Source organism: Monopterus albus, unplaced genomic scaffold (genome assembly GCF_001952655.1).
Source record: "Monopterus albus unplaced genomic scaffold, M_albus_1.0 scaffold18.1, whole genome shotgun sequence".
Lineage (NCBI taxonomy): Eukaryota > Metazoa > Chordata > Actinopteri > Synbranchiformes > Synbranchidae > Monopterus > Monopterus albus.
The window spans coordinates 8,250,770-8,271,879 of record NW_018127898.1 but is presented as its reverse complement, the minus strand read 5'-3'; the positions used below and the strand labels follow the sequence as shown (position 1 = coordinate 8,271,879).

The 21,110-nt window shown below is 42.0% G+C and overlaps 2 protein-coding genes across 2 annotated transcripts in view; one reads left to right on the top strand and one right to left on the bottom strand.

The window, feature by feature from the left end:
- The window catches only part of frmd4ba (FERM domain containing 4Ba), a 34,208-nt gene extending 14,615 nt beyond the window's left edge, over positions 1 to 19,593 (top strand). Inside the window, 13 exon segments of the mRNA XM_020592992.1 lie at positions 531 to 617; positions 5,404 to 5,480; positions 5,991 to 6,129; positions 9,329 to 9,470; positions 9,571 to 9,704; positions 9,791 to 9,907; positions 10,286 to 10,514; positions 10,624 to 10,680; positions 10,788 to 10,923; positions 12,671 to 12,835; positions 12,992 to 13,710; positions 13,826 to 13,958; positions 15,488 to 19,593. Of these exon segments, the coding sequence (XP_020448648.1) occupies positions 531 to 617; positions 5,404 to 5,480; positions 5,991 to 6,129; positions 9,329 to 9,470; positions 9,571 to 9,704; positions 9,791 to 9,907; positions 10,286 to 10,514; positions 10,624 to 10,680; positions 10,788 to 10,923; positions 12,671 to 12,835; positions 12,992 to 13,710; positions 13,826 to 13,958; positions 15,488 to 15,605 (2,253 nt within the window). The 3' untranslated portion in view covers positions 15,606 to 19,593.
- Positions 19,594 to 19,681: 88 nt separating this feature from the next.
- arl6ip5a (ADP-ribosylation factor-like 6 interacting protein 5a) overlaps positions 19,682 to 21,110 on the bottom strand; it is a 5,396-nt gene continuing 3,967 nt past the window's right edge. The window contains exon 3 of the mRNA XM_020592991.1: positions 19,682 to 20,662. Coding sequence (XP_020448647.1) covers positions 20,487 to 20,662 — 176 coding nt within the window. The 3' untranslated portion in view covers positions 19,682 to 20,486. The remainder of the gene's footprint in view (positions 20,663 to 21,110) is intronic.

The following is a 21,110-nucleotide window of genomic DNA, read 5'->3' as shown; positions in this document are numbered from 1 at the left end:
TTCTACATCTAATCTAACCCATAAATCTGCATTTATTAACTTCACTTATTTGTCATTTTGCTTGATGCTTGAATAATGAGATCCTTTTTAAAATTTGTGCTGCAGCTAAAGTAACGACACTTACTGTAATTAAATTCAGGACTCTTCTCTGCCTGCTTGGGTGGGATAAGAGAATGTGCAAACCAGCTTTGTCTAAAATTTAAACCTTAAGTAATTCAGAAAAGTGAAGAATCCAGTAAATCATTGCTAAGGAATTCCTCCTGCTTGCCTTGTTTTTATTCACATCCACTAAATTTCCCTACCAGACCATATTAAATCAAGGTGTCTGAGAAGATCAAACAGCAGCATTAATAAGACTCAGTCAGGGTTGCAGAGATTTGCAGGCCTTTAATGTATGTGATTTCTTTTTGTGTTGCTAATGCTGTGAGCCTAATGTGGCAATTGCTTTGATAACGGGCCTCTCTTTTTCAAACCCCCACCAATAAAGCTACCTCTAATGAATGATGGGGTGTGTGTCTGCTTTCATGCAGGACAAGCAGGGAATACCGTGGTGGCTGGGAGTCAGTTACAAAGGCATAGGCCAGTACGATTTGCAAGATAAGCTGAAACCAAGAAAGGTAGGTTGACCACTTTGTGTGTGTGTGTGTGTGTGTGTGTGTGTGTGTGTGAGAGAGAGAGAGAGAGAGTGACTGAGTGAAGTTTTTCCTTATTTATGTCAGTAAATAAGAACAAGGGATTTTATACACTGTACATTTTGTAAAAACCCTCTGGGTATAGGCTGTATAAATAAACCTGTCTAGGGTTCTTACAGAGGAACATCTACTACTCAAGTAAAAGTGGTTATTTTTAAAGCGATGCATTAGTAACCTTTGTGGAAGTATTTACTATTTAGCTTTACTGAAATACTTAATTTGCCAGATCAAAACTTAGCTTTCATTCCCATGCTTTTTACAAGCCGGTTAATGATCCATCCAAACTTGTAAGTGGCTATAACTGGACTCTGGTTCCCATGCCACTCAGGAGAAAGAGGAAGCACAGGTAGGGAAAATATTTTGGAGTATCAGTACAGTACAGTGCTGTGTGCTGTCAAGGCTGAACGTGTAAGGTTGTGCTCAAACTGAGTTTCAAAGGTATGAAAAAATGCAGACCTCTCCATTCATTTCTATGGGGGACTGCGTTCACCACAGCCAGCATTAGCACCGCAGAGGGCTCTGGCAAAATGTTTCAACCCCATGCGGTGAAATCGTTGGATCTGGTTCAACTTTTGCTGCAGCAGACGGTGACATCACCCAGCAAAGACGCTGCATTGACCAGTCACATACAGGTGACGGTCAGAACATGGAACAGGAAGAAAACGTTTACCTCATTAGTGTGAGCATTCACTGCTGAATTTGGGCCACAGTTAATGCAACATAACGACACTCCATGTGTTTTCATTAATACTAGATGTCAAATTGTGTTTTTTTTTATCTATCAGTGCAGACACATTGATGGCAGAAATTGGTGCTAGAGTAGGCTATGTTAGCAGCATGGTTAACCAAAACACAGTGGAAACTAATGGGTTGGAAACATGAAGGTAGCCACTCACATTGACTCACCATAAGGTGGCTATATCATACACATCTACAACACTTCCCCTGCGACCCCTCACCCCAGTACCAATGCAGCCCCTTGCATAAAAACAAAGCAGAGATTTTTATTGGACTCAGTCTAAGTGCCCACTAAGAGCAAAGAAAGTAAGGACCAGCATTAGCAGCAGGAAGGAATTGTTTTAGGGGTTCAGAATCATAAAATAGCTTAACTTTTAGAGGTTCAAAGTTTCACTAGCCTCATCATACCTGTTGTTATATGGCAGGAATGTATTGTTACACTGAATACTGAGGCATTAATGCACACAGCCACCGTGTCTCTCCACAGCCTTCCTAGTGGAAGATGTAATTGTGGTGCTCTGTGGGAAGAACTAGACTCTGGAACTGGCACTTTGCCAGGTGGGTGGAAGGATGTGTGTAATTTGGGGGACAGCATTGAGCATGTTTGGCTGCTGGGAGGGCTCATCATACCTAGACTCTGCCCTCCAACTCCTCCACACAAGCAGCGGACAAGGACAGTCACATGGGAACTTCACAACAGTTTCCTACTGTGGGAAGAATGCTAATGATACTTGATAATTACTTGATAATGATACAGATAATTGAAAGTGTGTGACTGTTTTGCTTATGTTTCGAAGGGAGTCCTGTATACAGTATCTGGTAAATATTGATAGTGCATCCTGCTTTAGTTCACACCCCTGGATTCAACTCAGACCATCCCTTCTTGTCCTCTGCCCTGCCTCTCTCAGCATGTTGTATTCATTACAGTAATATGTGTGCGTGTCAGAGAGTGAGTGACACAATTGATCAAACATTGCAAAATGATATATATGTAGAGGGGTGGGAGATGGATTTAGAGGTGGGAGGTCAATAGTTCGACAGTTGTTTTTAACAACCTATATATATTTTTTATTCTTTAAATTTGCAAAACCTCACTTTATCTTCTCTGCATATGTGCCAGTTTCATCACTCTGTGTTGAATAGCCTGAAACTCAAACACTTATTCTCCCTGCTGCCATGCCAAATGAAAAAAAACATCTAAATTTAACTGTATATAGGAGGAGGATTAGTTGATTTGAAAGAATTGTAAAGTGTTTTAGCAAAAATAAAGTTGAAAAATAAAAACTTAACTAATAAATCAAAATATGATAAAGTTCTTTCCATTCTCTTCCTGTTGTCAGGTTTTCACAACTTTATCTGTGTGTCATGTTGTGGAAACGTAGAGTGTTGCCAACCAGTCAGAGCTGGTATGTGACGTATTACATTGAAGGGTGGGGCAGATGCTTCTCTGTACAGGCATGTGAGTCAGAGCCTTTTACACACTTTCATCCATGTATGCATTTGTGGACTCGTGACCCTGGGGGTTCTTGAGTTGTGGGTGTGAACTTGATCGGAACAGCTCAATCCCATCTGAAACCACAGGTATTCCTGGCTCCTTTCCACCTGTTTGTAATGAGACCTTTGACGAAAACAAGGGAGATGTAAACATTGGAGATATGACGATACAGGCATTCTGTTAAACTAATGTGTTTGTTGGTTTTAAAAATTGTTACTTTTGTTTTCTCTATAGGAGTTTCATTGATGAATCACTTTTTCGCATGAATCCAGAGTACTTGCTTGTGTGCAGAGTCATTTCTTGGACAAGTTCCTCTTTAAGAGGACTACTTGTAGTCTTGTAGTTGTAGCATTTGAGGTGTGTTACATCCTTGACATATTTTGGAAATGGCTCCAGCAGTCACAGGAGAGCCCTCTATTAGTTTCATCTATGTGCTGGCACACAAGTGTGGAGTTTCTCTAATAGGAGGAATGATCCAGTGAATGCTTGTATTGCCTAGAACTTTATTGTTTCAATGTAAATGATGCTAAGTGATAACAACTAGGGGATGTGAATTGGTGTGGGGATCCTCACAATGAGATGAGGGTATTTGGATGCATCCTGCCAGCTGGTTTCCATTGTTCCTTAAGCACCATGCTCTTTGTTTCACTGGCACACTGATTATGTAATTGATAAGGAGTGCCATAATGGCTGAACAGCATGTGGAGTGCTCTACTTATATTTTGACTAGAAGCATGAAACAGTGACATGCTTTATGGTTTAGAAGTAGAAAATCAATGTTGAAAATCCACGCAAAGTGCACTATTTGAAAGAAGCTCTGGAGTGTCATGCTTCTAAGCTAGTATTAGTAAAATGGAGTTTTTTTGGGCCTGTTTAATGGCTGTGTGCTTCCTTTCCTCCACACGTAGCCAAAGATAGCCATTGGTATTAATGATTAGACCAGTAACAGATTCCCCGCGTTTGCCTGGTGGGCGAGGCGAGATGGTCATAGTGGATTCAGCTATTCAACAGTGCTTTGGGTGGCGTTTATAATATGAATAATACAAAAAACTTCCCAGACAGCTGTGGTGGTATTTAAAGTCTGTAGAGATTTGATGGCTTATCTGTCAGTGATGGAAGCAGAGCAGAGGTGAAATGTCTCAAACAAGGAAAAACCTGGCCGAGCAAATAGTTTTGTACAACCTGCTCATCTAGTTTGACTAAAAAGGAAGTGAGCTGTGTAGGGGAGAAAGAGTGGTGCAGAGGAGTACAAAACCTTGGAGGCAGTGTGAGGCATCTGTGATGTCAGAGGAGGGGGTGGTTAAAGGGACGTGGCCAGCTTAGCTGAAACTCTTGCAACACCTATCTGGCTCTCTGAGAACAGACAAGAGAGAGTATTGTTCGAGGAAGCTCTAGCTCTGTGGGAAACTCAGTCAAAGGATTCAGTACAAACCCAGGAGAATTCAGCAGTAATTTGATAAGCACAGAAATACCCATACCGGTAAGCCTTTGCATTGTATTAGCTGCTAACCTGTTTTAAATAGTCAATTTTTTCTAAAGTTTTAATTTCATTGTGTGCTTGTCTAAATTGCTTCCTTAGTGTTGTGTACCTTATTTTTGTGATAGCGACGCAAGCACTCTGTCACTGTGTGAGCCACATTGTTGTTGAGGAAGATATCTACTGTGCTATTTATTAGCTGCTTGGTAGAGTAAAAATGATGCCCAGAAAGTGTGTTGGTACTAGTTTCTGAGCTTTTACACTCGGTTCAGTTTCTCAGTCGAGGAACGAGATGTAAAATCTGCTCTTGTAGAGGGGAGAAATTTAGCTTCCTTCTAGGTTAGTATCAGGTAAACCAGTTTTTATAACAGTCCTCCTCCTACATTAATCTCAGCTCCGCTGTTGTCCAGCATCTTTTCTTTTTCTAAAATAAGAGCAGGGAAGCGCTGTTCACAGGCAAGTGGCTTCCAAGTAGGTTTGGAGAGCCCAGTGTCAATGGAGCAGATGTTTCATTCTGACAAAGAGAAGTCCTGCCTCTGATCTCTCCCACAGCAGAATGAAATGAGAAGCTGGCTGCTGTCTCGCACAGTTTCACTCCCTGCAGTTGCAGAAGCATTATAATTGCTCCTGCGTTAAGCCCAAACTTACACCTGACTGGCTGGCCCACTGGGTCCCATTCATGGCTTCAGCTGTTGTGTTGTTTCTGCTAATGTTGCAAGTTTAGCAAAAGATGTGCTAAAAGCTAAACCACTGTGGACAAAACAAAGCCAGTAGGTTTAATACTCGCTGCCCATCCTGTTGAGTTGTTTTTTGCTGATCCCCCTGTGTGTGAAGTATCTAGTGAATAAGGGTTTTACAGACCTTGTGTATCAAATGACTCTTCTGTTTGTGTACAGTAAGTCCACATTTCAGTCAGTAGTCCTTGTGTACTCAGCAGTGTGTAATGTCTCTCCACCCCTCCCTTCCCTGCTTTCTGCTAAACTCTCTCATTCTCTTTGCAGTTGTTTCAGTGGAAGCAGTTGGAGAATTTGTATTTCCGGGAGAAGAAATTTGCAGTGGAAGTGAACGACCCACACAGGTCAGCGAAGGCAAAACGCTTAATGTATCTGAACTGATCTTAATAGGTGCTTTCCCTGTTTTTTAAGTGTTCCCATTTTTAGCTGCTGCTCTCTCACAACTTGCATTCTTATCATACACCTTACACACTGTAAAGTGCATTTGCAGCTAGCGGCCCATTAAGGACACCATGTTGGTGAAACCTATCTGGTTAAATGTGTTTCTCTACTGTTCAAGGGCCACTTTATGATTCTGTGGTTGTTTTAAGACCTCTGTTTCTTGCAGAGGCTTTAATGTGGTACTTCAGACAAAGCTGCTATTAGATCCCACAAAATCTTTGATGTTGTTGCTTGTCTCCTCAGGATGATATTACAAAAAATCCCACAAGTTTAATTGAATAAAAATTTTGTAGGAATTCACTTCTAATCTTTTTAACTTAACAAAGACTTTGTCTATGGACCATCAGCTGTTGACTCTTTTATGTATGTTGCTATTGGAACAGTAATGAATGTTTGTTGTTTATCTTCTACAGGAGAACAGTGACCAAGCGAACATTCGGACAGACGGGCCAGGTTATACACACATGGTATGCCAGCCACTCTCTGATTAAAACCATCTGGGTAATGGCCATAAGTCAACACCAGTTCTACCTGGACAGGAAGGAAAGCAAAGTGAGTGTCTTATCTGTTTTTTTTTCTACTTGGCTCACCTTTCCTTCTTACTCAAGTCATTTTTACACTGAGATCCCGCGCTTCTGTGGATGTAGCTTTGTTTGCACATCAGGTATTTATTTCACTTCACTCAAACTTGGTTAAGGTATTTATTTCACTTCACTCAAACTTGATTAACATGGTTCTTGCTATGTGTGTCATGGGTCATAACTACAATCATCGCATTTGTGACATCAGGAAAGCTTTGACCTATAGGTTAGAGAGAAGCCAAGAAGAGTTCGAGGTAGAGTGGCGTGCAGACGCCAGTGATAGTGACATGCACATATTACATCATCAAAACGTAGCACCTGGTCCTGAACTACCAGCTCACCCTTTCCACACAGAGTGCATCTCCCCTTTGTTTCGCCTCTGGTACTACCTCCTAAGGCGGACCAGAGGCAGACTGAAAATGGCCCGCCATTCTGGCTTTGCGCCATACACAGAAAACAAAATGAAATAAAGGCACACCAGTTTCGGCTCAAAAGGTCAGTGTGTAAGGGGCTTCAGATTTGGTTATTAACAGTCTAATACTCCTAGACTCATGCTTGACCTTTATAGAGAGCTTGCATCATGTTGAGTAGCCATCAACGGATCAAGGTCAGTCCTGTGTGTAAAAGGGTCACTACTGGAAAAGCAAATTACTGGCTAATACAAAGTTTGTGTTCTTTACTGGTCAGTTTGTCAATAAATGTGACCCCGTTTGTGACTTTGTTTTGGGCTTAGGCCTGTGTGATACTGACAAAGAATGATATCTGGGTATTTGGGGGGATTTTGTTGATAATGATAAGCAGATGATATTTTGCAGCACTGGCTGAAGCCAGTAAATACACTGCTCAAAAAAATAAAGGGAACACAAAAATAAGACATTCAACTATGTTGTGTTCCCTTTATTTTTTTGAGCAGTATATTTGAAAAGAATCTGTTGGATTGCTATTCACACTGATCGAACTGATCATGTTTCCCACGTGTTTTTTAATATTCCCCTGGACTGTGGAGGCAAACATTCAGCATCCGAGTCTATAAACTAACATCAACTTTATCCTCTTTCAGAGCAATCCATGTACATCCATGCTATATGCAGCATGCTTACAGCTGTATTCTAACATTACCTTAGTTAGTCTTACTAGCTTGCTAATAACATATTAGAAGATTTGGATCTCCATGACTGACAGCGTTGTGTTAAAAAAACAAATACAGAGAGGAGGAACTGTTCACAGACAATCTGTCATCGCGCGTGTGTGTGTGAGAGAGAGAGAAATAGAGTGTCGCATGGAGGGACTAAGCGAATACATGTGCTACAGACAGCACTACATTGAAACAAGACTTGACCTATTTTAAATCAACATGTGGCAGTCAATCTTGATAATGTGGCAGCCCGCCACAAATAAGTCAATATATGGGAAACAGTCTTATTGTACTAGATTGCTCTTGTTAATAGCATATTAATTGTTGCTTACTATGGATATTAATGGAAACAACATTACATATACTGATTTACTTAAAACTGAAGAATTCAAGTACAATTCACAAACATTAAAATTAGCAAAATCATTCAGCAAAAGTAAAGTTTGCTCAGTGTGTTTTTGTGCTAGTACCTTGGCTGGTTTATTTCTGGTGTTGACAACTGACTTCTGAAGCTTTTCATATTTTGTGTGGTGGTTAGTTTGCATGCAGCTCATGAAACAAGCTGTCAAATTTGTCTTTAGTGGTTACCAATTTCCAAAATTGTTTGCCATTTTCTGAGCAACATTCATCTTTTCAAAGCCAAAATACCTCAGTGCGAGTGAGGATGATCCACATTATGCAGTTAAAGTAACAACATATTGCAAGGCTTTAGGTGTGTTTTTTCTCTTGGCACTGTATTCACTCATTTTTAACTTTGCTAATTCACTTTTAGGCAGATATGCTAGCTTTAACTTGTGGTGCAGTGGCATTGTAGGCTACATGCTGCGAGGCCTTTCAGTGTGCATGGGCAGAAGTCGATCCAACTAGGCTACATGACGCAGGGAATGTGTGGATTGTCATGGTGTGTTTTTGATGTTTTTGTAAATAGAGTACCATACTGGCAGCTGGCACATCATTAAAACAACAGTTAAGATATTATTGTAGATGATATATATTGTACACCCCTATTTGGGTGATAACATTTATTTTTATTTAACTGACTTCAGTATGAGCTATAGGTTTGACTTGTTTTCACCAGTAAAACTAGCTGTAAACTGAGTAGTCTTTAGAGAGATTAAAACTTACTGAGCTTGTCTTTCTTTTTCAGTTTGAATATGGATTGAAATTCTCTTTCAGTGGTTGTTGTGCAAGTGTCAGTGCCTGGTGTTCATCATGTAGTGACTTGTGTCCCATGCCCGTGACTTGTGTCAGTAGCTTAACAAAGAAATATGACAGACCTACTGGTTTAACGTATATTGGTTCTATACTGGTCAGCTTTATATTGAAATTCTTAAGTCCTTGGTTTAAAATAAATACTATTGTTATACTGTATGTTGGACCTGAAGTAACAGGGAGCAGGTTTTTGTTCTGATGGAAAGATTTTTATCACTATGTCAATATAGTATTCAGAATGATATAGTAGATGTAGTGCCTGCTTTTGTCTCTGGTTTAAGAGGAAACACACTCAGCTCACAGCAAACCACAGTGTGCCATATAAAATGTGAAGTGATTAGTTTGAGAGAGATACATGCATTTTATGACTGCAGCAGTAGAATGAATAGGCAGTGTGCTCACAGCTAGGTACAAGTGTTATAACTTATTAGAATGCCCTGAAGGTCTGCCTGTGCTCAGTGTTTGTGTTTATGATGCATATTTACTGAGCATTAATGCTATTATTAAGTATTAATGGTGTGTGATGGGCATTTTGTGGTAGAGATGCATGAACGTGTGGCTGCAGTCAAATGAGTTTATTTAGCCACTGTTTTCCTTAAAGGCAGATGGTGTGTGTGTGTGTGTGTGTGTTCATCCAGGAGTAGAACTCACATTGATTGATGAGAGAGCAGTGTGCTTGAACTACCAAGCATGCAAAATGGATCTGTCACTATCTCAGTGTGCTGTCATTAAAATGAAATACTCACAGTCCCTCCTTCACTTCTCTGTTCCTTCCTCCTGATCCCTGTTTCCTCCTCTTAACCATCTCTTTCCTCCTCCATAGTCAAAGATGACAACAACCAGGAGCTCAGGAGACATTGCCATGGATCTCACAGAGATCTGCACCCAGCAAATCAGTAGACTTTCCAGCATTGAGAGCAAAGATCAGCTTATCATGGCCAGCAATGGAAGTCTCATCTCAGCCGGTCAGCAGAGAGTTAATGGAATGTGTTCTATCCACATCAGATTGACGAGTAATGATTTATGGCTATAATTTGTAGTTAATCAGACGTATACTTATTCCAGGTTCTGCTGACTCTGAAGTCAGTGAGGAGCAGAAGAAAGAGAAGATTGCTGAGTTGAAAAAAAAGGAAAAGAACCTTAAGGACACACTGACACAGAAACTTGAGGAACTAAAAAAGATATGCCTGAGAGAAGCTGTGAGTGTCTCTCTCATTCTGATGTTTTACAGTGACATTTAAAGCATCCAAACTCTCAGTTGATTGCAAGTTGTTGTCAATTACAGGAGCTCACAGGCAGATTGCCAAAAGAGTATCCCCTGGCCACAGGTGAGAAGGCTCCTCGAGTGCAACGCCGTGTTGGGACAGCCTTCAAGCTGGATGACCTTTTTCCCTATGATGAGGTGATGTAACTTAGCATGTCACTCTGTGTTGAAACACTGTTCCTACGCCACTCTGTCTGTTTACCTGGAGATCATCTATACCAGTTGACTTTTAAAAAGGAGGACTGAGAATGGAACATGTTCTTTGAGGCTTACATTACAAAATGCTTTGTTATGAGTTACAGATAGTTCCTATCTACCAGTTAGCTAGGAAAATATGAACAAAATTCTAAATGTGAATAAGAATATGTCAGCAGATTTTAAATGAATGCTTTAGACAAATGCTATATTGTGTCCTATAATTTGGAGATGTCTGTTCTTTGATCAAAGGTTCCACAGTTGACAGGGTCTGTCTGTATTTTGGGGAAATTCCTCTTAATTGTCTGTGATACCCTACAGGACCCACATCTGAGGAATCTGGAGAGCAGGTTTGCCTTGCAGCAGAAGATTGTGGAAGCAGCCTTCAAGTTAGCCAGTGAGGGCGACCTCTGCAAGACGGTGAAGAAAAAGAGGAGAAACAACTTTTTGGATGCAAAGAGGAAGCTGGAGGAGATTGAGAAGGAGATCAACACTTACAGGATACGGAAAGGAAAGAAACCCACCCAGAGAGCTTCAGTGATCCTAGCAGGTACTCAGAAGACTTCACAAACAACAACTCATTTATTAATAAGCAGTAATTGAATGCTGTCACTTTGAAAATAAGCATGTCTAAGGGCCATTCTTTGTTCTGTTGTCAGATGATGTCAACCCTTCAGAACTCAGTTCTCTATCTGACAGCCTCACTCTGGATGATGGTGAGTGTCCAAGCATAATAATGCTCAGGGTGCATGTGTTTACTCCCTCCTTCCCCACTCCTGCCTTATAGATTAGTTTTATTCATGCTATTTCTTTTATCTGCCAGATGATGAGCTTGGTTCCCAGAGGCAGCGGTCCAGATCTATGCAGAATTCTCCTAGACCACACCATGCAGAAACTCTGGACATCCACTACAACAAAGACAGACAACTCTCTAACAGTGACATGCATGCAGATAGCAGGTATACAACTAGCACTGACACCAGTGGAGCATATTCTTATTTTAAATTTCCAGTGTGTGTGTCTGACCTGAGGCCCAACGCGTGGAGCTAGTCCCAACCTGTAGAGGGGATCCAGAGCTACATTCCTGCCAGTCACCTCCTCCCTCCTTCTCCTGCCTCTCCAACAATCTCTCTCTTATCAGCCCAAATGCACTAGCTTTAAAAATAGATGGAAGAGAACATGTCTCTGCCTGTGTAGCAGCAGACAACAACAGGAAAGTGGCTCTGGAAACTATGTTGAAAAGGCAGGGACTTTATGTCTGTTTACAAATGATATGAGTGATTTGCTGCCCTCACCCTCAGAGATTTAAGTTAATTTTAACCCGTCATAATGTTTGCTGTTGCATGAAAAGAAAGAGGAAACAAAGTTCTATTAAGTAACACTCATTCAGGAATAAGTGGTTACTAAATTGCTGAAATTAAGCAAACCCAAGGTGTTCATTTTTTTCTTTGTTGGTTTTGAGAGAGGAGAGGTGATAAACTCTGACCTAAAGATGCCCTGAAAACTCTGGGTATCATTCACCGACATCTTCCGAAGTGACTTCCTAAATTTGTTTCTAAGAAAGGTCCTAAGAAAAGTTTACGTCTAATTTATGAACATGTTCTTAAACCTCAGAATTGTTCACACCTGTGTTTTTATATTAATGAATCCCATGTGTTTGTAAGTTGAAAGCGCGTGCCAGTCGTTCCTAATTAACATGGGTTAACACCCTGGCAATGCCCATAAAAGGGCATGAGACTCCAGGGTTGTGTGCACACAGGAATCTCACACAGAAATGAAAAACAGAAGCTGTGAAAGCCAGGAACGCTACAACAAAAATATAAAGATGGTGGAGCAACGAACTCTAAAGGAGAACAGTGACTGAGCTGCCATATTTAGTGGATATAAAATAAAACAAAAGACACATGGGATGCTCTTAGTCGTTCAGTGAACACTGTATAAGGAGAAATAATTAAAAGGATGAATTAAAAAGATGGTTTGAGCTGAAATCTGAGGCAACACAACAAACACAGAAGAGAGACACTGACCGGTGGAAGAGGACAGGCTGGCCCAGAGGGATCTGAGCTGGACCAGCACATCAGGGCCGTACACGGCTCTCTGGGTGTGAAATCAGATGAGCAGACCTGGGTCCCTTTAACTGCCCTGAGTGTCAGATGTGGTGCTGGACAACCAAACACTTACACAGACAGCCTCAACACTGGCCACGTTATCTGGGAGGCACTTAAAGAAAGAAATTAGAAATAAAGATATGCACTTAAACGTGTTTGGTTTTTAAGTAATGTGTTTTCTATTTCTAAGCTACAAATAATCACACTGTAAAAGTTTAATTAATTTTAAAACCTTTAACAATGATTTGCTTGTTGTACTTTTAGTGTAGTGTTTATTCATTTTAAAAGGCCATAATGCTTTGTAAAATAATGGGAAAAATATTAAAGAAATACTAATAATGACAAAACTGTTATTGTAATGTAAATCCTATAATGTTATATAACTGCAGAATTGAAGGAAAGTAAATGCTCTCAAATGTGCTTAAGTGTGCTTCTGAGCGTGCGTAGACTCTGGTTCTTACCTAAGAACAAATGCCAGATAAGAAGACATTGGTTAATGCCATTATCTTTATTAAAACTTCACAAGTGAGTTTTATGAACAAATTTGTTCTTATGGACGGTTGGTGAATGTGACCCATTGTCCATATCTGTGTTGCAGATTAAATTACAGCCAAGTCCAGGAATCGCTCCACTACAGTCACCATGTTGCCTTATCAAGCCACAGCAGCCCATTTAAACCAGCTTCCAGACAGCCACGTGATGCCTGCAGCATGCCCCCCACCCCCCTCCTCCCCCGCAACGCATATAGCAGCACCCAGCTCAGGTAAGGCCTCAGAGATGGACTGTGTATTTCTTTGTATTTTGTTTTTGTCTCTCTCTCTCTTATTATATAATATTTGTTTTATCAACACCTCGTATGTCCTTTGGTGTATATTTGAGTCAAAACATAGCTATACATGTAAGTGTTTTCCAATTATAGGTCAGATGACGTGCCACAACATTTCCGCCAGCGTAGTGGGAGTCTGGAGTCGCAGTCTCAGTTCCTCACGGAGACCGAACCACCAGTGTCAACATTCACCTTCTCTCCGGCCAGACGCAGCAACAGCACTGAGATTCCTAGTGTGGAGTATAACATCCCTGGTAACCACACCCACAGACGCAGAACTCGCGGTTGCCGCAGAAAAGACGCGTATGCCAACACTGGGAGTATGCCCAACCTGGCTCAGCCAGACATCCGCTACCACCAGCATCAGGCCAGACCCACCACAACAGCCTACTACGTCACAGGCTATCCTATCAACACAGAACCAGAACCTTATTCCAATGGAACCTACATGTATGACAATGAGATGGAGGGACACTATAACGTCAACCCTTCTTACCACCCCACTCCAGCAGCTCATCACAGCCACAACACACGCAGTCACTATAATGATGAGATAGACGGGATGTCACAGAACCTGTACGCCACAATGCGGCCACCCAGGAACCGTCCACTCCACAGCAATGAACAGGCCAGCAAGAACTTCCAGAAGGCAGTAGTGGCAGAACACTTGATAGGCTGGTACCATCGCAATGCGGTACCCAAACAGTCCACATACAGCTATGATTACGATAGAGGCTCCCAGCAGAGCCTGGGCTATCAGACCATGCCTACACCCTACAGCCACAGCAACAGGAACATTGCCTACTCAACAGGTTAGCCCATCACAACATATATGCAGTAACAGTCTGCAGTGCATTTTGATTTTTACCTTAGTTTCACATGCACTTAAGTCAGGTTTGCTAATTTGTACAATTTGTTTTTCTCCAGTGTCCTCGGCACCCTCCACAGCACACTGGCACAGCCACACAAGTGGTGGTATGATGGAATATGACACGCCGTTACATGTGTCGCAGTCCTACTCCTACAGTACAGCCCCCTACAGCCACTCCGCCCACAGCAGGTGAGGAAAAAAGACTTGGCCTCAACCCAGCTCCTTATCCAATAAGCCACTCCCTGATCCTCCTTATCCCAAGAGAGAAGCACTGGTGTTTAATTACCTAGAATGGAGCTCTACAGACGATATAAGCTGCTGTTTGGTTTTGTTATCCCTTATGTAGACTGTCGACTAATGTGTAGCCAATATTGCCTTTTAAGTTCACCTTTATGAAACCAAAATCCACAAATATGCATCTATTTAACATGGCAGCCTCTAGTAAGATTATAGGATCTGTGTAGTCAGTTCTTCCTCAGAGCCTCCTTAACTGTCCACTGGGCCCTGCTTTCTTATAGATATGGTGCCTCCCAGCTTTCAAAGGGCTCCTGGTACAGCCCTGATGGCCGGAGGCGCCGAGCCTTTTCCCCTGCTAGTCCTTCCTCCTCTGCTTCCACCTCCACATCCTTGCTCTCCTCCTCCTTTCTCTTCTCTTCCCCCTCCCCTGGGTATTGGGTCAGACAGGTGGCCTCCAGCCCTGCACAGCCACAATCCTCCAGAGGGCACAGGCTCAATAAGGTGCCCTTTGCTAAAGGTAGCTCATAGTAAGTAAATAGCAACAGCCAGAGCCTGTGCGTTTGCTTCTTTCAGTGCGTCCGCAGCGTGACTCCATAGTCTGCTTGTTGCTGTTTTGAAGTGAACTTTAGATTTTTGATATGTTTGATTGATCATTCATAAAGTATTGTGCCTGCATGACTTCTTTTAAAAATATGCCTGCCCTTCTTCATCTTCCAGTAATACCTTCGAACATAGAGCATCCAGTGGTCACATTTTTCTGCAATGTGCCTTTGTTGCTCTGTTTGTTTTTTGCATTCTCCATGGCACATGCAGAAACTCCCTGCCCATGTGCTGCCATTCACCCTTGATCTTTGCCCCGTCTTGTGCAGATGTGCCCCCGAGTTTGAGTGCCGGAGCTGTGATAGGATGGCATGCCCTGCGGGGCCTTTAGAGAGGTGTGGTGCTGTTGCCTATACTACTGACCAGGAAAATTAAGCCCCTCCCCCCAATAATCAAAGTCCCAGCACAGAAGAAAGGGTGAGAGAAGAGAATGTAAAACTACCCCACATGGTTATCATGGTGATGGTAATGTGTTATGTGGCAGGGACTGTCCGAATGCTCCATATAACTCTCTTTGAATGTTTCATTTCACTGGGTGTCGTGTGGTGGTGGGCGGGCACTTGTGTGGCAGAGGGAAAATGTGAGACCTGAACATTGTTGCCTTCGAAGGCAATGTGTGTATATAACATCTGTGTGCATCTGCTGTTTTGTTGGGTGAGAATGTTTGACCCTGGGCTTGAAACTGAGATGAATATTAACGTGCCTGAAATTTGTGGTAGCTCACATGAATGAGTGTGTCTTTCAGTTTACCTCCTGATCTTGGCACAACAGATTTGGACTATCACACCCCAGGGTTAATCTATTCTAAACTCGCGGTCAACCAGACACAAGCTACACCGAGTTGCTGTCTAATATATTTTAATCTTATGTGTTTATTACAGATCCTACATAGATGTCAGCCAAATGGACTCAAACATCAACAACCAAATGCACAACAACATGGACCAGGAAGACCAGATTTACTGGCATGAAGACTCAAAACCAGGAACAATAGTGTAGCTGCCTGTCTGCCATTGTGCTGTATGAATTCTTCATGTTGAAAGTTGTCATTGTGCCTTAGACTGCACTTACCTGTTTTTCTGTAAAGGGGATCCAAAGAATGAAGGAGCTTAATGTGGATTTTCACATATAATGATGATCACTTTATTTGGCCAAGTATGTTACACACACAAGGAATTTGTCTCCGGTACAGAACTAAGGCAGCCATCTGCAGTGCCAAGTCACACTGATGGCGGTCGCTGTCTCTGCAGGGCACTGCTCTGGCCATCAGGAGCAACTCGGGGTTCAGTGTCTTGCCCAAGAACACGTGGACTGCAGGCACCACAAATCAAACCTTCAGGCTGGGAGACAGCTGTTTTACTCCAGCGCCACTGCCACAAACAGTCTTCTCGTTTCCTGTTTTCATGAATGCCTTTGCCAAACTTTCCACATCCCATTGGTTAAATCATAAAACTCCATGAGAGTATTCGCCTGTGTGGAGTGCCAGTGTTTGTGATGATGGCACATGTGCACTGAATTTACAGTATACCAGGACCTGCTGTGGAGTATGTGGTATAGCCAAAGAGAACATGGACTAAATTTCTCCAGTGTTTCTCGGGAGGGACACTTCGCAAACCAAGGATGAGGACTGTCTCTGGAAGAGGATACTGATTTGTAATGAACAACAAGAATTGGCCCGTCCTGGTCTGCTACTTACACATGAACATTGTAATCATGAAGGATTGTATGTTGTCAAAATGAAGGATTGAACACCTTAAAACATGGTCAAAAAGATGGCTGCTTTCTGGTACATTTTGTAGTCACCAGATCCAGTTTATCACAGCTTTGAACTAATACTGTGCTTCCTGTACTTTTCTGTCATTTACACAGTATTCAGTTGGTCTCACTGTCAGTACTTGCATATAACTGAGCCAAATTCTTCTGTGTCACACCATTTGAGTATTACCAGAAGTCACCAACTTTGATAATACTGTCACATCTGATCAGGTGCTGCAGGAAAACAATATCCAGTTTTGTTTTGTGTTGTTTTAAATTTTAAAATGGTTACTTCATCCATGCTGGAAATCATGGACTGGTGCTCCCAATTTCTGTCTGAAAATAAAGCTGTATGTACATGTTGGTATTGTAAATACACTGTTTCTGTCTTTATTAAGAGCATTTGTATGTATTTGAAAAGCGTGTAATATATTATAAACAACTGTTAAGCTGGTTCTTAGTAATTTGTATAAGTGCATTTGTTTGAATTAAAAAAATTGAACCAATTGTTTAATTTGTAGGTCATATATATTAAGAAGACCAGGAGGCAGACTCTGAAACCTCTCAGAATTAGTTTTCCTGCACTCAGAGAGTGCAGGAAAACCGATTTAAATCCAAATCTATTAAATCAGGTCACTGAATGTCTGTTGAGTTGGTTCAATTAATGAAATGAGTTTTAAAGAAAGCAGAGATTAGAGCTAAATAACCTAAAATCTCATTTACATTTTATGGCTTTGAAGAACGCGGTTTGTCACACTGGCTTAGGATAATGGTCGTGGTCAAATGGGACTCATAAGTGCATTCTCCACATGTAACTGGGTTGGAAACTGCTGATCTGGAGTGCGTTCAAGGAAGCAGGTTATACTTAGATTGTTGCAGTGAACTGGCCACATCCCTTTAAGAATGAAGGCAGGGCTGGAATCAGTCATGATCAGAACTAATTATGAATAAATGATCTGCTTTAACCTGTGCTCCTGCTGCAGAGCCCTGCTGCTCTGCTGTATCTTCTCTTTGCTGTCTTGCCGGTCTGGTTTTTGTGGCCTTAAGCTGTAAACCAACCAAACCAGTCTTGATAAAGCTGTCATACCCACCAGAGGCTATAGCCTCTTCTGTCCTCCCTGTGACTGACAAGCCAGTGTTTTTAGCCCTAAACCCTCCCTACAGGTATCCAAGTAACATGTATTGAGCCGCCACGTCAGCACCCCCCCATATATATTACACTATATTTTCCTCCCCACATAAGTCTATTCTACTACTGACTGTGTCTCTACCAAGTGCACAGTTCAGCAGCTTTACTTGCTCAGAGTGTGTCAGTGTAATGCTTCTTGTGCAAGCACAGGGTGAGGTCTCAGACATTTCCAGCTCCTCAGTTTTAACCCGAGGCAGGGTTTTGTAGCCAGCTGTCTCTCTCTGTCTCTGTGCCTCTGCTGCTTCACACCAGCTGCAGCCAGACATCAGGAGAGGCTGTTCCAGCTGACACTTGATGGCAAAAACAGTGGGTTCCTATGTTTGCTCTCATCTAACATGCTGTAGATAAAATTCCTTTAATGGGGAGGGTAGATTAGGTCAGAAACATTGAAACTTGCTCTTCAGTCACACAGTTTCTGATTTAAAGCTGCACTAAACAATACTTTTATACTGACAGTGTATTAAATGACTTCAATGTGAAAGGTGTCAATGATAGACAAACCTACATAGAATTATCATTGAACTCTGCAGTTGATCAGCTCTGCCGTGTAACTTTCATGTTTTGGTTCAGTCTCACCGTTTCCACTCCCAAATTTTAGTCACACATCCAGCTGTTTTCAGCACAAAGGCTCTATAAACTGACTGGATGCTGCCCTCCCAGCACGAGATTGAAGACAGACAGTGTTAGCAACCACAGCTAGTAAACACAGTGTAGCATTTGGGAGCTGAAAGGCTAGTTAGGCTAAATAAATATAAGGCTGCTTGTATATGGTACATTGGTACAAAAAAAATGTGCAGAAAATTGGCCCTTTCAAATTTCCTAATACTGAACCCTAATTGTTCCACATGAACTAAGCCCAGCAGCCATAGGGTTCAGTCAAGATCAACTGTAAATCATGTTTCACCTTCCCCAGGATCAGTACATTTTCCTTGATCCTGGGAGCAAATGCTCTGACCAGTTTTGAAGGGTGAATAGTTGGATTAGCTTACCAGTCACATACACTCATCTTGTTCATGGGTTAATATCCATCAAAGCAGCGTGGGTGTATGAGAAGACTAAAGCACTCACAGGAGGACACACCAGATTGCAAAGGTTACAGCGGGTCATCATTAACGTGTGTCACATGATAAGCTTTAGTGTAGGTCCAGGCAGCTGGATCTGCCAAATGACAGCCTGCTTGAGTTATGAGGCTAGCTATCCAGCTTAGCTAGACAAAAGCCAAAGCCTCTCAGGCAAACCCCAGGAGGAGGGGTGTGGATGGAGCGGTCAAGTCGACGGCAGCATGCCATCAAAGTGTGCCTGACCAAACAGAATTCAGTACTGTACAATACTAGATTACTTCCTTGTCCCATGCCTTTCTGTTGTAGATACTAAACAAAGAAGCCAGTGCAAAAACAGTACACAGGTTTGCTCATGCATCACCTCCACTGATGTCTGTGGCCCTGCTGACGGCTATATTTGCATGTAGGCTAATTATGGTTGTTTCGGAATTACAAGCCAGCTAAGTGTTGTTGATTCATGCAAAAACAGAAAGGATACTTGTCGTTGTGCTGCGTGACAGCGCTTCCTCTCCTGGATTACACACCTGTTGGGTGTGCAGCGGCACACACGTGGTGGTAGGATCCTTACAGCAGCTGCAGCGGTGAGAACAAGGACCTCCACTGTGTCCTTAGAGACATGACTTTACTTGAGTTCATTGCCACCGGTGTCTGTGTTCACTCCTCCAAGTTGCACAGTATGGATGGGGACCACGGGAGAGGACATAAATCACCACTGTAGCACAAAGGCATAAAGACCTGCAGCTCGAGCCAAAGTTAAACTAAAAAAAAAACCACCTGAGCATGCACGGTCACAGTAACACGGGCACTTTGTTTTAACAACTAGCACTCTGAAATGATTACTGCTTTTAATGCCCATCATTCTTACCTTTGTTTCTCCCTCTCCTTACACACTGCCTCTGAACACCAAATAACAAGAGCATTATGTTCCACATGGATTCTCATTATCTGCAGTCAATTTCAAACGGAATCCAATAGAAAAAAAAAAACAGCCAAAGCAGCTGACACAGCGACTAACTCAATTTTTGGAGATGAATGACTGCAGATGAATCCACTCCATCACTTTGCAGCGCTCAGCTTTCCGTACTTTAATCTACTACAGCCCATTGATTAGCACAGGAGTAAGTTAGCCAATCCATCACCCAGAGGGCACAGTCCAGATTAAACAGTCTGAGGTGCAGGAGGAATGCTGGTGGGCAGGGGTTAAGACCTCCCACCTTTGAAGTCTTCACTGACACACTGATCTGTCTCTGACTCATGTATTTCAAAGCTCAACACAAAATGTTCCCTTTCATCTGGCTCTCTCTATTTGCATGAGCATAAGATCAGTTTGTTTCTCTTCAAATGCATATTTAAGTAAACACTTACATGTTATGTGGAGAAATTATTCAAAAGCTTGAAACAATCCAGCCTTCAGTGTTTTGGCAGTAATGTGCAAGTGTGTGCTTTTAATTCTTTGTTAAAACACAACACTGGCATTGCCTTCACAGTTTCAGCTGAGCAGAACCTGGCAGGACTGACGGCTGTTTCTGAGATTGATTTAACCCACATTTCATACTTAAGGAGTGCGCAGCTGTACAGCACAGGAACACTGCCACATTGCATAGTGCAGACATGAGGTAGCACTGAGATGCCCTCATCGCTGTTTGACAAAAGTGTCCTGACAAGTTCTGGGTGGAGTGACAGATATCCTGAAGTGAAGCCCTTCAGATAACAAAATGTCTTTTCAAAACACACATGGGTGTACACACACACACTTTAAATGACACAAACTTTAACAGGGATGCATACTTTTGCTACATCTAAGTAAGAAGTCAAGCTCTTTGGCCAAAAGATGAACACATGCGTGTGTGTGCACTCCTTTCCTTTCATGCCCAATCACTCCTTCAGTTTAGCCTCTAGCAAGGTGTGGATCTTTTGAAGGTTCTCTTCTTGCTGACCCAGAGCGTCCAGCAAAATGCCCATTGGTGACCTCTTCAGTCCAGCGCCTTCTATCTTGTTCTCCAGTTTATTCTTCATGTTGCGGAGGCGAAATGAAGCATGTGCAAATATCACTGAAATGCAGATGGGAAAATGACTGTTAATGTTTTAAACACTTAGCAAAAACAAACCTATAAACTTCTAAGATAAAGCTAATCTTTGAAAATTGGAAATCATGATACATATGCACTAATTGAGGAGATATGTAAACCATTAACTCATATTTTTAACATGTCGTTTCGACTTGGTCAGTTCCCCAATAATATGAAACTAGCAAAGGTTATTCCTTTGTATAAATCTGGTGATAAGCACAACTTCACAAATTATAGACCGGTTTCTCTGTTGTCACAATTTTCAAAAATTCTGGAAAAACTCTTTAATAACAGATTAGACACATTTATTGACAAACATAAAATCCTCTCTGATTGCCAATACGGTTTTAGGTCGAACCGATCGACATCTTTGGCCATTGCCGACCTGATGGAGGACATTACAAGTGCTATGGATGAGAAGAAATACACG